Source organism: Pseudopodoces humilis, chromosome 2 (genome assembly GCF_049639895.1).
Source record: "Pseudopodoces humilis isolate 2021_Gansu_Grassland_sample_001 chromosome 2, ASM4963989v1, whole genome shotgun sequence".
Lineage (NCBI taxonomy): Eukaryota > Metazoa > Chordata > Aves > Passeriformes > Paridae > Pseudopodoces > Pseudopodoces humilis.
The window spans coordinates 38,823,342-38,841,773 of record NC_142201.1 but is presented as its reverse complement, the minus strand read 5'-3'; the positions used below and the strand labels follow the sequence as shown (position 1 = coordinate 38,841,773).

The following is an 18,432-nucleotide window of genomic DNA, read 5'->3' as shown; positions in this document are numbered from 1 at the left end:
GAAGTGATTTCCTTAACCTTTTGGGAAAGGTAAAATCCTTATAATTTTTCCTTTGAATCATATTTTGTTCCACTGCAGGAGATTACTGCTGTTCTTGTTGTGTGTTGTGCTTTATGGAAGGAATCTGCTATTCGATAAAATATGTTGCCCTCTCTTCTGCCTCCAGTCCTAAACATTTGGAAATAAAATACTTCTTGTCAGTTGTTCTTATCTGCTAATGAATCTATTACCTAGAATACCACAAGTTATCTCATGTTGGTTGCCAAGGAACACCTTTATTTGCAAGGTGGTGTAATATTAAAATTAACTCCTTTTGATTGTTTGACACTAGTGTTGCTAGTATCATTCTTATAACCATATGTATCTTTCTTTTTGCAGCTTGGGTCCTACGTTTGCGCTGTTTGTTCCATTTTATTCCTCCATTCCAAGAGTGCAGGTGACACAAGTATTGGGTCACTTTTCTATCACAAACAAATCTCTGGTCTACATACTGGGTTTACAGGTATGGTATGTACTTGCTTGTTCATCTTTTAATAAACTAATAATATAGTAGTTAGTGTTTCTGTTTGTCTGAATTTTGATGCTTAATTTTGATGAATAAATTTATGCATGATTCAGCATAAATTTAGCTAGTAACTGTCCCATCAGCTAAAACATGGAGAAACATGTGTTTCTAGTGTGCTGTAGTGGTAAGCAAGTGATTGGTTCTTACCTTGTCCTACATGGGAAAATATAATAGACAGTTCAGTTGTTGTTTTTTTCTTTGGGTTGTTAAAATGAATTGGACAAAAAGATATTAAAATGGAACCTGATCCTAAAGCAATTTTATCTTTCACCTGTCTAGTTTGCTAATATTCTTGAATTTGCTTATTTTTCCCTTGTCATTTAGAGTTCAAACAAAGCTGTAGAATACAGTATTTTTTATGGTAAGACTATTAGTAAATAATCAAGGTTTTGGCTGAATTTCACTTTTATATAACTTATTTGTATATCATGCATTACCATGTGATCGGTAATTTAGAGTAGTGTAACATAGAGCACAGCAACGTCATGTAGTAGTCTGTGAAATATGTCTGGAAAAATACGGTTACTAGGTATAGAAAGCCAGTAATTATTCAAAAAACAACTAAAAAAAAAACCCCAAAAACCCATCAGCCTAGAAATGAACGGACACTTGTGTCACAACCTGAATGATGAAATAGGAGATGTGCAAATTTATGAGAAAGTAGGCTCTCTTCTATATATTCTAGGGATTCAATAGTAGCTCTGGCACTAGCAATGGGGAAAAAAATATAGTTACATGAAATGTGGTAGAGAGTATTTTAGAATAAGCAGTCAGTTTCAGTATATTGACTTGTGCTCAGTACAGCATTTCATTCATCCTCTTTCCTGCTCAGCCTTTGGTTTCCTTCACTTTCTGCTCCAGCACCTTATTTTCTTTATCTTTCAGAAATCTTGTTTCCTCTCTTGTGAACCCATCAATTCCACTATTATTACAGTCTTTGGGAAAACCATGATACTGTGTGGCCTGTTTTCCATTATGGCTTTCACCTTTTGCTTTCGTACACACAGCAGCTCCAGTGCGGATTGGTGCTGTCACTGACCCCCGTATCTCTGTGGGATCTCTCCCTGCTGTGCACAGAACAGTTGCTGCCGTCACACAAAGGCTGAGGGAAGACTCATTTGCCTTCTCCTCATTTGTAAACCCTGTCCTTATCTCCAGTCACTCCATAGTAGGAACTCTAGAGGGAAGGTGTACTCATGATTCAGTCAGCATCATATAGAGACATTTTAGTAACCATTTTCAGTCCATTTTTCCAGTTGGTAATAACCTCCTTCAGGTGATTACTCACATACTTTGCTAGAAACAATGGGCTGCCACGTTGGCTTATCAGGATTTTTTAAACAATTTGCTCTGGCTGATTTCTGTGAATTCATGTCAGCAAATATGTCACTGCATAAGAACTTTATTTCTTTAATTTTGATGCTGGTGCTTAGTCTGTCTGTGACTTTGTCTGACAGCTTCACTTGGAGTCCCCGCCTGCTTGGAACTCTTCTGTTGCTGCTGAGTCATTTCCTTTGCTTCAGTCTGTCTTTCAGACCTGTTTTTCTGTGCAGCCTATAACTGACATCCTGTTATACTTAGTAAGCTATATGAAAATAAAATGTATTGTTCTGTAGAAGGAGAACAATTGTTGGATCCCTGTGTTTTTTCCACTTGCTGCTTCTGGAATACTTTTTTTTTTTAATGCTAAACTGAATTTTAACAGAGGTAAAAGTCTGATGTCTCCCATTGTCATGACGAGTGCATAACCTATATTGTATTGCAACTTAGGGGTTCATATAGCAACAACTTCGTAAAAAAAAAAAAATTAAATCCTTACTCTTGTCTTCTAGCTCTTAACCTCTGGTTCCTACATCTGGATTTTAGCCTTAAGTGGATTGGTAAGTCTTACTATTATAAAAATCATGTGTTGATTAAAACACTGTTATGTATGTGATCAGCACAGTATATTTGGACTCAAAAAGAACAGAAATTACTACATAACATTTTGTGTTGGTAAGTAGAAAATTTTCCTCTTCAACTTCAAAATATGTAAAGCAATGACTAGCTGGTGATAAACTGACAAGATGACAAAATTGGTGGTTAATATTTCCAGGGTGCCACTGCTCCCTGCATAAAATTGATTTTGTTGCCATGGATATAGCTGTACACACTCACAACTATAAATGAGATTACTGAGGAAATGGTAGAAATGTGTACCCTGGGTTGGGGTTTGTTTTTTCAGTTTTTAGCAAGCCTCAAACTTTGATTCCAAAACTCAGGCTTTAATAACTTTGCTGTAAGGGTTTTTCATGCTTGGCCACTCTCCTAGGAGATCTGTAGTACAGCTGTTTCTCACAATCACAACGGCAATAAGGGAACAAAATCACGTTAGTTACATCAGTCAGATAAAGGAGGTGTGATCTGTCGTCTTCCTTTCTGACTCTGTTCTTGGTACTCAGGCACTTAGTGCTGAAACAGATTGTGCTAAATCTTTCAGATTGTTACATACTGATAAGCTTCTTTTAAAACTTTACAAACTTAGAAATTAGGAGGTCAGACTGATTTCTTGGCCCAAAAGGCTGTAAATTTTTCAACAGTGTGAGTGCCACGACTTCCAAGGGAGCTCATTATTAAGTTGATGGAATCTCGAGAACTCAAATTATGCCCTTGCTGTGTAGAACCTACTAATTCAAATTTGGGTTGAGCTCAGAGGGAAATGCTGCTGCAACTCAGTTGTTTGGTCTCTTACCATTTGCATTGACTGTTGCAAAATATTCTTTGAGTTTCTAGGATAACTAATAACAGGAGTGATGGAGCAGCAAATAGTGACGTCTGTTCATGATTTGATCTTGCTATAAATATCGATGAAAGCAGTGCAACTAACAAACCAGAATCTATCTTCCCTGGAAATCAGCCCAAGCCTCTGTGCCCACTGAAGGATCTGTGACTTCCTCCAAATGCACTACCCTTCCTGTTACTCCACTGGCTCTTTTAATAGCCCTTCCTTTCGAACAGGTGTTCGTTAGAGAGGGAAGGAAAGGAAAGAAATGGAAAGGCATTTTAACTCACTCTTTCCTGATGACAGAAGCTCTATGTATACTTGATTATACAGATATATAAAGGGTAGCTCAATTTTTTTTTCATAATACATTTTGCAGTTCTTCTTTTAATTCCCTCTTAATATAAAGTTTTATTCTTCTATATAGTAAAACGTGCTCAACTGTCTTAGTAATATTTTTTATAAATTAGCTTTTTTAAAATTTCAGGTTAACAGTATGTTTCACTTGGGTGTAAATCCATAGGATTAAATTGAGTTACCTTTGTGTCAAAGGATGGCTAAAAAATAATTTCAAGTTTTCATATTGCTTCAGTCAGCATAAATTAAGTCATCATCAATTATGATGTGTTTTCAGTCTCAATTTTTTTTTGCAGTAAGCAGAGATCTGCACTCCACCACTTTGGAGTGGTGCTACAATTTGAAAAGAAATTTATGTTAGGATTTTCAGCCATTTTTTTTTGCATAGCATGTCTCCCACACTTCTGTGATTAAGAAGTCTCTTTTTCTCCTCAGTTAGAAATTATAATTTGGTATCTTTTTGATAAAGGAATAAAATTTCACAGTAAATTAAATAATATGAAGAAGGATATGCAACACTATAAAGCTGCCTTTTCGCACTTCAAGTGTAGTTGGTTGATAACATATGTCTATGTACAATGACAGAATTAATAGAAAGTCAAATTAATGTTAAATCATTGTAACAACCTATGTTATGTAATTCTTATTACTCTTGACATTTTTCTAGCTTATTAGCTTAGTCTTTGTGGACTCAAATTTTCAAAATTGTACAAAAAGGATGAGTAAATGCAGGAACACCAAGTCAGATAGATGTGATATTTAGTCACTAGTTAGACATGCCTGTTAGACATTTCACTGTGTTTTTAGCACTGAAGATCACTTGGGCACTCATATGAAGCTGTTCTGTAATTTAGCTTTTATTGCACATCTGCTTATATTAATACTAAATTGGATGGTAGAATATTGAAATGGATGGTGCTGGCACAATTTCTGAGTTGTTGTCAGTTTGTACTTTGTCTTTGCTCTGTTCCTGGTTCAGATTTAGTTAAATTCTCACAGCCTATATTTGAACATGACTAAATAGGATCTGACTTTTCAGTTACATCCTTGCAAGTATCATTAGACTTTCTTGTGAATTCTAGGCAGGGGAAACAGGTACTAGGAACTTAAGTTCTTGTTTTCAGTGGCTTTGAGTGATGCCATCATTACAGAAATGTGTGTATGACTCTATGTGTGCAGGTAGGCATTGATGTAATGTGCCTGGTGATAGGGAATTTTTGACAGTTTGTAGTTTTGATGGTGAATTTTTCTCAGGGCAGAAATTACAGCTCATGTTTTTTACTGGAATATGAAGTGCTTCCATGTAGTGCGTATCACTCAGTTTAGTGAACTGTTTCTTCACTGTTTTTTTCTTTCAAGTAGTCAAAATGCCTTAGGAAGTGGTATTCATGTTTCATTGGATGTATACATCTTCTCTCCCTTTTTTTCTTTGCCACCCCTATAAAATCTCTTGGATTCCCAGTTAATAATTTTCCTCGCTATACTCTTGAAGGATTGAAATTTGAGAGGTGTGTCAAGGCTCAGTCATAGCTAGAGGCCGCCTGCTTAAAGAAGTAAGCTCATTTGTTGACCAGCAGAAGACATGTCCCACAAAGACATGCAGTTCCCTCCACTTTCTAGGATAATGTTGCCATCAGACAGATCACATGCCATGGGGTTTTCTGAGTAGCTTAGGGCTATATTTCATAGGGAGAAGCTATCTTTCAGGCCCTTTCTGTGATTTTAGTGTTGTAACCCTGCTTCTTACCTTGTGTTGTTTTTTTGTTTGCAAGATGACCTGCACAGCATAAAGTTCAAAATTTGGAACCCACCAAGTCTCCTGGGAGCTGCCTTGAATTTGTGTAGAGTTCAGTTCAAACTTTAGGAAACTGAAACTGAGAAGTTTCTAAAACCTTGCTTGGCTTGGAGATTTCACTAAGCCATATGCAAGTTTTCTACATTGTTACTGTGCTACACTTAAATTTACTTTTCTCAGAATGTATGAAAAGTTGTGCATTTTATATCTAGATATTGGAAAATGTAGAGAATCAATCATTTAGAGCTTGTACTTTAACAGCTTAAGGTTAAGAAAGAAAGGTCAGACAGTGTTGAGTGCATGTTTAATTTCAGTTCTGGTTTTTTTTGAGTACATTACTTATTACTCATAATTTTGAAGTGGCTAACTTAGTGTTACGTAGACTACTGGTATCTGTTGTTAAATGCTCCCAAGTGTACTTGGATTGTACCTTTGAGTTCTATTTGTTAAGAACTTTATCCATTCTTTCTGTTAGTTACTCATTCAGTTCAGGTGTTATTGTATAGTGAATTAATGTCCTTTGGAATTGACATTTATAGGATAAAATGTGATTCATCTGGGGAGAAAAATAATTAAACCAGACTTTAATTGTTTTAATTCTTGTCTTAAAAATAGCATTATGTAGTTAATATCTGATCAGACCTAGGAATAATTGATTTTCTTGTTGTTTTTCTTCCTCTTTCACATTTTTCTTAAGTGATTTTGAACAATTCATGCTGAATTCTTTGTTGTTTTAAAAAATGTTTTGGAGGGAGTGCAGAAGCATTTGTATTGCTCCACAATATAGTGTTCACATTGAAAATATCATCCCTTCTATATAATTAAAATTGTTATTAAATATGTGCTTTCTCAAAGGGAATCTTTGGTCAGAGTCATTAATGTACATTCATGTCCTGATGTGCATTGTCCTTCATGTTCCAGTTAGTCTGGATATCTTTCAGTCATCCATGTTCAGTCTCATGTAGGGCTTTAGTCAAAGTGTGAGATTTTTTTAACTCTTTGTAACTGTGATTGTTAGTGGATCAGGTAAATGTTAGTTAAATGTTGGATCTAGTTAATTTCTGAATATTTGACATTGATGTTACAGTATAAATATCAATAGTATTGCTAATATCAGTAAGACTACTCACTTATTAAACATTCTGCCTATGCTTAAGTACTTACCTAAGTTAAACTGTGTGTTTTGTGGGTAACTGATGTGATTCCCCTTTCCTGATAGAACTACCTACCAAAGAGCAAATACTCAGTTCACAGGATCGCTGAAGGTAACATCTGGTCCAGCCTCCCCACTCAGGCAGGGCAACCCAGAGCAGCTTGCCCCAGGACCATATTCTTTTGAGTATCTCTGAGAATGGAGACTCTTCCTCCACCCTGGGCAACCTGTGCTAGTGTTCAATCAACGTCACAGTGAAAAAGTGTTTCCTGATCCTCAGAGGGAGCCTCCCATGTTCCAGTTTGTGCCCATTGCCTCTGTTCCTGTTGCTGGGAACCAATGGGAAAAGCCTGGTTTTGTCCTCTTCATTTCCCTTCAGACATTTACTTCGACAAAATCCCCCTGGGCCTTCTCTTCTACAGGCCAAACTTCTCTCAGCCTCTCCTCATGGGAAAGATGTTCCCAGTCCTTTGATCATCTCTGTGGTCCTGCACTGGACTTGCTTCAGCAGGTCCATGTACATTAACCCATGTGCTGAATCCTGCCCAAAACTAACACGCAGTATTTCTGTGTGGACAGTGCTCAGAGCTCAGCTAAGTGACTGTAAATTACTTGATCTGAGTGTCACTACATTCTACTGAATTTATTGACCTAATGTCCCCTGTGGTGGGAGCTTTGACACCTTGCCCATGTCAAGATATGAATGCATGACAACTGCCTAAGCTACTAGCACTTACTCCTGCATCAGTTAATACAGCTAAGAAAAAAAGGATTTAGTTCATCTGGAATACAGGGGATGTTGGTTTGGAAGTATAATTGTCTGGGAAGGAGGGAAATGCAGATGTTTCCAACTCTAGAAGACGGAGAAAGTAGTGAGAGAGGACAGGAAAAGGTCTTAATGATAAGGTCTGTATTAAAAAGAAGGTAAGGTACTTTATATATCTGTGGCTTCTGTAGAAAAATGGTTTTCAGTTTGTATTTAATTTCTAAATTTCTCTCTTAGATCTGAGGAAGAGTTTCTGTGTCCAGAATATGGTCTGTCTGGTCAACTATGCCAAATAGTTCATTGTTCTATCAACATTCCTTTTTTGGCAGCAATGTTACCCTTTTTCAGAGGGAGAATCCATGAGACTAATGGAGCCAAAGGATGAGTTACATCCTAAGAGTGCCCATTTCTCTCCAGTGACTTTGACATTAACTTTAAACAACCAGCTCATAAGTAGGCGTTTAAATTGCAGATATTTATGTCGGATCAGATTAATCAAATCCTGATCTTTGAATTAAAGAGATTGGATTAACAACATGATAATCATGTTGGTCATCATCATTATCATCAGAACACTGGCAGAGACCAAGGAAGCCTATGCTTAGGACACAAGTTCAAGTTAAGAATAGCTGTACTGTGCTGAAATGGCAGTACAGTCATACAATACATACAGTACAGCACATATACAATGTTTTTTAGCTGCTAATGATTCTGTCTGACCAATGAAGCACTGATGAACTCTGAAGAAAAAAGTTTCAGGGTATCTGAAAAATTTATGAGCCCAATCAAGTGGAAACAAAATTGAAAAGAAATATTTTAGTATCACTGTAATCTTATTTTTCTCTCAAGTTTTGCAAAAGGCTGTTTATAGTATTTGCAACAATTTCCAAAAAGGAAACCCAAACAGAATAATCTGTTAGAATTGTAACAGAAGTTGAAAATATATGTGTAGTGGGTTTATTTGTTGAGTAGTTTTTTTTCTTATGTGGTTTTCACACAATCCCTCTTGGTTTGATAAATGCTTTCTCTAATGAAGATAAATACAGAATCCTGACACAAACTTCAACCAATGTTTTGATTCTAGTTGTATAGAATTCAGAACATACTAAAGATCAAGCAGATAAAATAGGTATAAAAACATCATTTCACCTTAAGAAAATTACTTGCTTTTCATTTGTTGCTATCTGAAAATAGCCACATCTTGAGTACATGTGGTGAATATATTTACATTTTTTCAGAACAAAATAATTGAGTATTTGATGTCAAGTTCTGTTAGTTAAAATAATTTGCAACTTCATTTTCTACACCAGTCTGTCTGCTTTTTTTCTGTTTGATTTCCTTTTTTGGTGTTAATCAAGTACAGTGAATTTAAATATATAACTTAAATACTACTCCAGCTACTTGATGAGCATATGTGTCTTTGCAATGTAAGATACTGGAGAGTTTCCATCTTTGGATTACCTAATGTGCAGAGAAACTACAGCTACTTCGTCTTTCTTAAAAATGTACAGTTTTGGAAGGACATGAGGGAAGGGGAGGGGGAGTTAAGCTTTATATGGGGCAGGAGGAGGTCGGGAAACTTCATGTGTAGAACCAGTAGTAAGCCACAGTGTTAAGAAACTGAAAATATATAAGCACACTTTTATTTTGCAGTGTGCCAGAGAGTTTCCAGCATCCTCCATTTCCTCTTCTTAGTGTTGTGCCAAATACAATATGGTGGATGATGCTGTGACTTACAGAAATTAATATGCACCTTATGTTTCCAGCCACAAATTCTCCATTTTAACAGTGTGAACATAACCACAACATCTTTTTGTGGTGACTTTTGGAGGCTGAAATGCAGTGGCTTCTCTGTTTGGGGGAAGTAGCCCTTTAATCTGATGTACAGTGCTGAAGTTGGAATATAATGAGATCATCTTATCTTCATTGAATAAACAATGTTGCTTTGCGTTCTTAAACACTAGAGATTCACTCAATGTCAGTAACAAAAACAGTGTAAAAAGTTGCTTTATACTTTGTCAAAGCTTATGTTTTTTAAAATTATATCTATCAAGTTCTGCATATGAACCAGCTATAGAGGAAGTTCTTTGGAAATACTTGACATTAAGATGAGAGTATGACACTGAGCCAGGCTGAATCACATGACCTTTTTTAACTACGAGTGTCTTCATTCTGGCTTTATTGAAAATATGGAAATAGTTATCTCAGCCTCACTAGTTGAAATTTGCTGAAATTTTTTTATAACTGACCACAGTGTTTTGAAGTTTCTTATACTTGTGTATAATAGCTCTTCATTTTAGCATTATAAAAGCCTTTTCTTCTGATTGAATGCTCTGGAATGACTTGCTCTCTCCACTACCTAAAAGGAGATTGTGATGAGGTGAGGGTCAATCTCTTTTTCCAAGTAAGATAAATGGAAATATCCTTTGAGTTGTGCCAGGGAAGGTTTAGATTGAATATCAGGAAAAATTACTCACCAAAAGGTTCACCAAGTATTGGAACAAGCTGCTGAGGGCAGAAAGAGGTTGAGTCACCATCTCTATAGGTGTTTAAAAGACATGTAGATGTGGCACTTAAGGATGTGGTGGACTTGGCAGTACTGGGTTAACAATTAGACTTGATGATCTTAAAGGTCTTTTCCAACCTAAATGATTCTATGCCCACCCATCTCTGCTAAGAAAAATACAAGAATACTTTTACTGATGCAGCTGCTAATTGGTGCTTGCAGTACGCCTTCCCTTCTGAGACAAACAAGTTCCAAAGTACTGACATCAAAGATAGGCTGCTATTATCTCATTACTCTATTTTCTATCTTGACTTGATAAATAATGATTCTGTTTGTGGTTAATATGTTTAGACATGTGTCAAGATTTCTCATACATTCAGGGAGATGTAGATTTTCCTATCGCCACTTGCTGTGCTTTGTTCTTGTGACTTTCTGTACCCGTTCAAGATTTTTGAAAACATTAGACCTTTTCAAAGGTTGTAAGAAAGAGCAGAGATCTATCAGTATCTAGGAGGGACATTTGAAAGAAGTGAGGGAATGCTGGTGTGACATTGGACAAAGTGTTTTGAGTGGGACTTCTTTCCCTGCTTAGTTAACACAATCAGGTGTGCAGAATCCCTGGAACAAAAGAGGGGTCTTGGCTCTGTAGCCTAGTGGTACTACCTACACCTACACCTAACAAGTTGGGAGGAAGGAAGATAATTTGTGGGTTCTGGTGCTGCTTGTGCATTTTACATTGAAGAAAACATCAGATTAAATGTGTACGTAATATTTGCAGTCTAGTTCAGTAATTCACACTCCCCAAAAATTGCTTTCTCAGTTACTATGCAGTCTAGGTTTTCTTGAGTGAAGGGCCTATCTGGGGCCTATCCCTCAGGACCAGGGTGTTAGCTTCTGAGGGACCTTCTGGCTAGGCAGACACCTCAAGTAATACATACCAAAACCAGGTGAATTGCAGAAGTGATGTGAATTTTCTTCCTCTTACTCTTTGGCGATTATAGCTGTATCTTAGTTTCCAGTTGATGTGCACAGGTTTTAGTCATGAGTTTACAATCATCTGGAACAGTTTCACTAGAGCTAAGGAAAGAATATCTGAGGTCATGAGAAAGCTTGTGTTACAATGCCCTGTCCAGTTAGTTAAGACCTTCCTTTGAAGAAGAAAATTTTTATTAAAGGCAGCCTTCACTCTGATGTGATTATGGCCTTTATAGCATTTACCTCCTTTCTCATAGCATGACTGAAAGACTGAAGAGGTTAAGAGTGGTTTAAAACTGTTCTTTCTCATTTTAGAATGACAGCCCGTGCTTGGTGTTACATCCAACCCTGAGTCATAAAATGAAAGTAGAATAAAACAAAAATCATTGTTTCCAAAAGTAGAATGTGTTTTTGCTAAGTCTCACTACCTCATTGGATATTTAACAATAACCTTGTTGATTATCTGAAAAATATGCCCCCTCCTAAAGAATGTTCCTTTTTCCTATACTGTCTCCCTTGGTATACTCAGCAATGCGTTTAGTATCTTTACACAAATGTCAGTGAGACACAGCAAATAGCCCCAAATAAATAAATACTTCATATGCATGGTTTCTACATTGCTTTTAGCATAATTTCATTTCTGGGGTATGTTTACAGATTTTTTGAGGTTCAGATCTTTTCCTGTTCATTTCACTGTGCTGTGACAGCATAATTCTTGTGGCAAACAGACGGTAAAATCATAAATGCTGAAATGTGGCATAAAGCAGAATGCAGATGGGACCACTTTGGGCTCAAGTGCTGCAGCTTCACAATGGCATACAAATAAAAGGCTGAGTGGTGACTGTAAATCAATTTATGTGGCAGACGGATTTCTCTTTCTCCTGCGGAATCTGAAATGAAATCAAGCCCCAAGGCAAGCACAAACACAGGGAATGTGGATTCTTCTTATACACAGGAGAAGGGCTTCACAAAAACTGGCTTTTTCAGTATCACAGTTTTTAATGAATTGGTTTTTAAATGTTTTTTTCCGTTCTGTAGGGTAGATGGACTTCTTTTGGAATGAGTGTGTGCATAGTCTTAGATTTAACTTCAGTTCTGCTGGTTTGCTTTTAATTTTACTAGAGAGTGGGGACAGAAGAGATGGTGGGGACACTAGACACTAGAGGTGGTGGTGACAGAAGCCTTAAGGGAGTTTGGGTTTTTTTGAAGGAGTGTTTAGAGTGCCTCAGCATCCCCAAGAGCAGTCTTAATCTTCTCAGGTCAGCATGCAGCATACCCTGACCAGTTCTTTTACTAGAAATTAAAATTTTATTTTAATTTTGACTAGTTTTAGAAAGGGTCACTTCACTTGGGCTCAAATTCTGAAACAAACAAAAAACCTCAAGCAACTTTATGAGTCACAGGCAATACACCACACAGATTTAAAAAAACAATAATTTGTAGTTGTAGGGAAGTAAAGAAATCCCCTGTTCGTTCTCTGATTCTTGACTGAGAACTGTGAGTAAATACAGTAAAAGTGCTTTAAAAATCAGAAGGGCCAACTGTTACCTACCGCTTAAAGTAAATGTGGTGCATTTAAGTTTTTTGATTTTCAGGGGTTTTTTAACATTTTGGTTTTGATTTTAGATTTCTGGGATTTGCTACAGTAGCAGTATCTTGAAAGTTCATCGAATTCTTTGTGTACCCAGATGGGTAGCAAAGATATTTTCTTGGACTCTTGAACCAGTCTTCTCATCTGCGGAACCAACGAATGAAGTTCGAGTGGGAATGGGAGCAACAGTTGACATCCAGAGGCAGCAGAGAATGGAGTTACTGGATCGTCAAATCATGATGTCTCAGGTTGCCCAAATGAGGCGGCAAAGGCAGCAGCAGGTATTGCTATACATTCTTTAAGGATTATATTGTTATAAGAAATATATTATTTCTGTTCCTAGATCTTGCGTTCTTCCCATTTCTTAAAAGTAATGTATTTTTTTAATTTTTCTCCATCAATCTTTCATACACTGTTGTACTACTGATAGCCATTTAAATGATATATATAGCTTTATATGTTAAAACTGCTTCACAGGATGGGAACAGAATGTCAGTCTTGTGGGGATATCAGTACTCCTGGCATTCTGTCACAAAAAATGAGGCTGAAAGGTAAAGTGATTGCTTCTTGGTGGTCTTTAATGAAAGCCATTGTGTGAAGTTAGGAAGTCAAAATGTTCCTCACTCTTCTGAGTATCTGTCTGGTTAGCAGCCTTTTCAGGGAGGTTGAAAATTTTCTATGGAATTACTTTCCATAGAAAGGAATTTGTATTTATATATATTTATGAATTTTTACACACTTGTAGATGTATAGGTTGTTTCTTAAGGTGAGAAATTAAGTTCTCTAACTTACAGAGGTAAACCACAAGTAACTTTCTGTTTGCCATGTTTAATCCTCTTGGTTTATTTCCTTAATGAGCAGAGTAGCAGAGTCTTTTTACTTTCTCTGTTTTATACAAACCAGCAAATCCAGATATTCTCAGACTTGGTGTTGTAGGGCAGCAAAACAAGGCAGGTGATGTCTCAATTCCTCTATCTTAGATGTGTTCATTGTCTTCATTGAGTTTTCTTTGCCTGAAACACAGCTCTGTGCTGACACACAAGTTCTTCTTGTGTTTGGGGTAGTGTAGTGCAAATAGGTATAGCTGTGTTACCCTTAAAGCATTCCCAGAATTAGAGGTGTGATGGCATAAAGCTTTGGCCTGCAACTGGAATATGACTCTTTGTTTCTAGTCCCTGATAACATCATTCTGTTTTTCTTGTTTCCTTAACATTTCAATATGATGAAATTATTCCTCAAGCAGAAACTTCTAATCTACTTATCTCTATTCCTATCTAAAACACTGATCAGTTTTAACATAAGAACTGAACTAGAAATTACTCAGTTCTTGAATATTGTAATTGTAATACAAAATGAATTGGGCTACAAGCAGCTGGGAAGAGTGCAGCCAGGTTTCTTCAGATATGAGGAAGAAGCCATTTCCAGTTATGAAGGACAGTCTTTCTAATATATCTTTAATTACAAAAAGTGGTAAATAAGTTCAGAATGGTAAATGATAAAAGAACTGTTGATAACATTTTCTTCTCATCTTGTCCTTTCCCTAGGCTATGAACAATGAAAGTGGAAAAATGTCTTTTTCATGTTTGACTTCAAATAGAATTCTTTAAAAAGGTGGAGGGGCTTGACTAAAATGCAGGAGCACTGTTTGAACATCAGTAAGATGCTTCCCTTTACAAGTTGCTGAAACACTTTCAAGTTACCTTCATGTTTAGCCTTTAATTTGAGTGCAGCATTTATTTAACTGTTAGTGCTAATCTGTGAAACCAGTGATCAGAAGGCAATAGGATCAATGTATGAATGTTTCATAGAGACTCTTCAGAAAAGGTGTGTCATGAAAGCTTTTGACCCACCTGGTGTTTTTTAATGATTCACTCACAGAATTTACTGGTCATCAGCTAAATCAGAAAAAGCATCACTCACAAATGTTGCTTTGTAATGGTAAAAATGATAAACAGACTATTTTCAATATCAAAATAATATTTAAAAAGTTGAAAACATTTTTCTAGATTGCTGTACTTGGGCATTTCTTTTGCCTTTTGAAATTTGGCAAGGTGTAATTTGCAGACAGTGGAGTGGAACAGATCATGCTACAGATGAAAGGAATTTAGATTATAATTTTACCTATGGGAGTGAAGCTATAAAGAATGCAGATCAATTTCTTAGACAGTTTTTTGTGAAATTGAAAATAATAAAAGCTGTGAAGTGCATGTCAGTCATCAGATAGGGATTTAAATTATATTCTGGGTAAATGTTGTGTGGATTTCTGAAGTCCCAATATGCTGTCTGTAGGTAGTGTGCCATAGGTGAGATAAATTAACATTTTCTCTATTTTTGCTTTCAACACTTTCCGCTTTGCTTGGTGAGGGAAGTGAACTTTAACTTTCTTCTCTATGCCATAGTGAAATAATTTTGTTCAGCTTATTCCTCCCACTCCTTTACTCTTCAGTTCGTCTGTTTGAGAAATGAGACAATGCCATTTCCTTGCATGTTGGTAGCATTATAGAAGATCAGTGCTCTTAATGGGGCTCAATTGTATGGGCAATGTTGGCAGACTCACATAAGTGAGGCTCCTCTCTAAAATAGATACTTTTTGTAGTAAGTTTATTCTTTGAGTCTGCACAAGAAATTCTGAAGAATGTGAGCCTGACAGGTTATGCAAACCAACATAAAAAAGTTAAAATTTAAAATTAAAAAAAAAGAGAGGGGAAAGAAACTGGGGGAAAAGCCTTTCTCAAAAGTTGTTTATAGTGTATGTCTATGATACTGAGATGAAAATATTTTTTTTTCCTCTGCTGTTCCCTAAGCCCTTTTATCCAAAGCAGAATTCACTTTGGATGCTTTCTACAAAAAATAAAAAGCAATAAATGATCACCCTAGAATTCCTCTGCTGGCAATTCTTTGAGCTTTACCTTTCCAAGTCTTTTTCTAGCTGAAATCTTCTGGTCTGGAGGAACCTGAAGCACAGAACTGCGTGTGTGAGTGCTGGGTTGTCAAATACCCATTACTTCAATGAGCAGATGGAATGTGTGGTAGAATTTGAAAATAAACCCACCAAGTTCATTACTTGATGTACCTCATTTTAGCTCTTAAATATTCAGTGAGCACTGTGTACGAGTATGTTGCTAGAAACTGTTAATGTTGATAGTTTCTCAGGGGAATGTGGTTAAATGGTGACTGGTTTTGTGTTGGTTTCTAGTTGCTGTGGATACAGCCCTTAAACACATGGTAGTGTTCATCTAGAAAACTTTCTAGATCTTAACTGTGTTCTTTATTTCTTCCTGTGGATATTGCTGAGAAATTATGATCTTGTCCCAAATGAATTGCTTGGCATCGCCTACATTCACCTTTAAAGGCAGTAGAATAAAATGTGTGATATGTGTATTAATTCCCTAAAAATAGCAGCTTGCCATTTGTTACTGCTTTTAAAACTTGACTTTCTTAGTTCTTTCCTTTCATATTCTTTTGTCTATCCTATTTTGTAAATAGTTTGTCCTGGTTTTCTTTTTTTCCCATTATCTGATCTTCTGTTCCCCTTCATATCACTGTCACGTTTTCATTCCCCACTGTGCCATTTTCTTCCCACATTTTCGTCACCTCTTTGCCTTCATCTCTCTTGTTTCCCCGTACTTTGTATTTGCTCCTAAATAAAATGGAGCAAATACTTTGTGGGAATACCCTTCACTTCGGGGGAAGTTCTCTCCCATCATGTCTGACCCCCAGTAATCATTTGCTATTTTATCCTTTTGATAATGTAATATTGATAAAAATTTTGGTTCTCCTCTCCTGATGTTTCTATTTCTAGATCTCTTATTTTTCAGCATTTTTCTAAAGTTTATCTTTCTGTAACCCAAATAAAACCCTAGTGGGAAAAAGGAAGCAACTGCTGCATCTGTGCACCAGTGTGGGTATCAGGGAGTCCACTTGACTTTCACTTCCCATTGAGAATTGTGGAAGGAGGCTGGCAGAGAACCAAACTGTGAATAGATAGGGAAGATTCTGTGCGTAGGTGGTATTGGCTACTCTGATCTCACTACAGACTATTATGTAGAAGGTAGTGGAATGTTGCATGAAGGTGGGAAGCACCTTGTGTTGGCACTAAATACAACTTGTTGTTGCACTCCTCCCTGTGCCCATTCATGACGGATGCTGTATCAGCCTCAGTCCCTTCATCTTAAAAAAATGGATTTTATTTCTGCAGAGCATTTTTGCTGAGCATGTTAAAGACATCATATTGCTTTCTTCTTGGCTTCTCATAAGTGTCTTGAATCAGGGAAGAGCTTCACCAGGTTGCTCCAGACTGTAACACGCCTACAGCCATATATGAAAGTCTTCATTTCACTGCCTCTCTTTCTACTCTGTTGGCCACTTCAAGTTTATGTTGTCTTTTCCCCTCCTGTCTTTTTGTTCTTCTCTTCCAGCTGCCATTAATTTTCACTGAGGCCAGACTCTCCTTACATTCATACCACATGGTATCTCCATATGTATATCTCATCTTCATCATATATGAGATTCTGCTGCTTGCAAAGACCAGACTTCTGTAACAAAGGGACTTCCTCTAATTGTTCATTCATTAGAAGTCTTTCTCCTGAGACACAGGAGAGATGTTCTGTGGGTAGGCACACTGAGTGTCTTTATTATTATGGGGAGCCTCATATCCTGAGCAATTTGCAAGTTTCATATTTTGTCAGCTAAGGACTGTGAGACTAGATTGGTAATTTACCTTCTGGTTATATCTAAGCAATAAACTCCTGACCTTGAAAAAAATAGATTAATGGAACAAAGATTTTCCTGGCTCAGGAATTCTTCCTCAGGAATGTTATCTTCATTTGTGATGGTAGAAAAGAAATCGCCCAGTGAATAGACTCCTAGACAGTCCAATTCTGCTTTTTCAAAGTGAAGAACTAGATCCAGGCATATTTTTTAGCTCTCCTACTAGTACTGAGGTGTCACTTCAATGAAGGCTTCTTGAATAACTTCACAAGTTTGAGTACCAACAAGAAGTCCTTCAAACAGATATTTTGAACCATGAAGACCTTCTGCAACCTTTATACATTGCTAAGTCCACAAAAACCCCTTGCTCTCACAGCCAGGACTTCGGATGGAAGCAGCTTGTCTGTTTTGTTCCACGAATGTATGTATCATTGTCAGAAAGGAAACTACCAGACTGCTTTACCTGAATAAATGGATGAGACTTTCAACCAAGTGTCACACCAAGTCTTTTCTGTAATTAGGTTTCTATTCCAATCAGTCTGTGTTACTAGGGCTTCTTTGGGGTTTTGTGACATATTTGAATAGTGTTGCCTTTAGCAATACTTCCATAAACTCCAAAGACAGTGATATGTAGGTTACCAATAGGATAAAAAAGATTTTGTGCCTAGACTCATGGGATATGTGTGCACAGGATTTGACTTCATATTTTTAAAGAGTTGTGTTAGCTAGTGAGTGATTTACAGATTCATTTCAGCCCATGATATGCTGCAGCAGTAATCACTGTGGCTAAATTTAGACTCAGTATTCCATCACTCTTCCCTTCCTCTTCATGCCAATGTACATGTGTGGACACATTTTGAAATAACAGCTTCCATTATTGTAGAGAAAACTGTTTTTTCCTTCAGACCTGTGTGTCTTGAACTCATCCTTAGATTTTTTCCACTCTTCTGGCATTTTCAAGCCTTTATTGTTCTCTGTAATTGTTTAATACTATTTTCTCTGTGTTGAAAATAAACTTGGATTTATTTCAAGAGTTTATTGGGTGTAAAAACTGCATATGTTACTGATGTTGGCATGCTTGAACTCTGGTTTTTAACTGTTTCATTTCAATAATGTATTTGCAGCAACTGATAACCCACCGCTATTCAGACATTATGGATTATTTTGCCATATAACTTCTTTCATGGATTCTAGGTGTGAAATTAAAAATGTTAAATTTCCAGAGTACTGATCCAGGTACAATTATGAGCATT

At 36.7% G+C, this 18,432-nt stretch overlaps 1 protein-coding gene across 1 annotated transcript in view; it reads left to right on the top strand.

Moving 5' to 3' along the window:
• The window catches only part of UBAC2 (UBA domain containing 2), an 84,389-nt gene that overhangs the window by 55,480 nt on the left and 10,477 nt on the right, over positions 1 to 18,432 (top strand). The window contains exons 5-7 of the mRNA XM_005516463.2: positions 379 to 502; positions 2,398 to 2,445; positions 12,505 to 12,750. Of these exons, the coding sequence (XP_005516520.1) occupies positions 379 to 502; positions 2,398 to 2,445; positions 12,505 to 12,750 (418 nt within the window). The remainder of the gene's footprint in view (positions 1 to 378; positions 503 to 2,397; positions 2,446 to 12,504; positions 12,751 to 18,432) is intronic.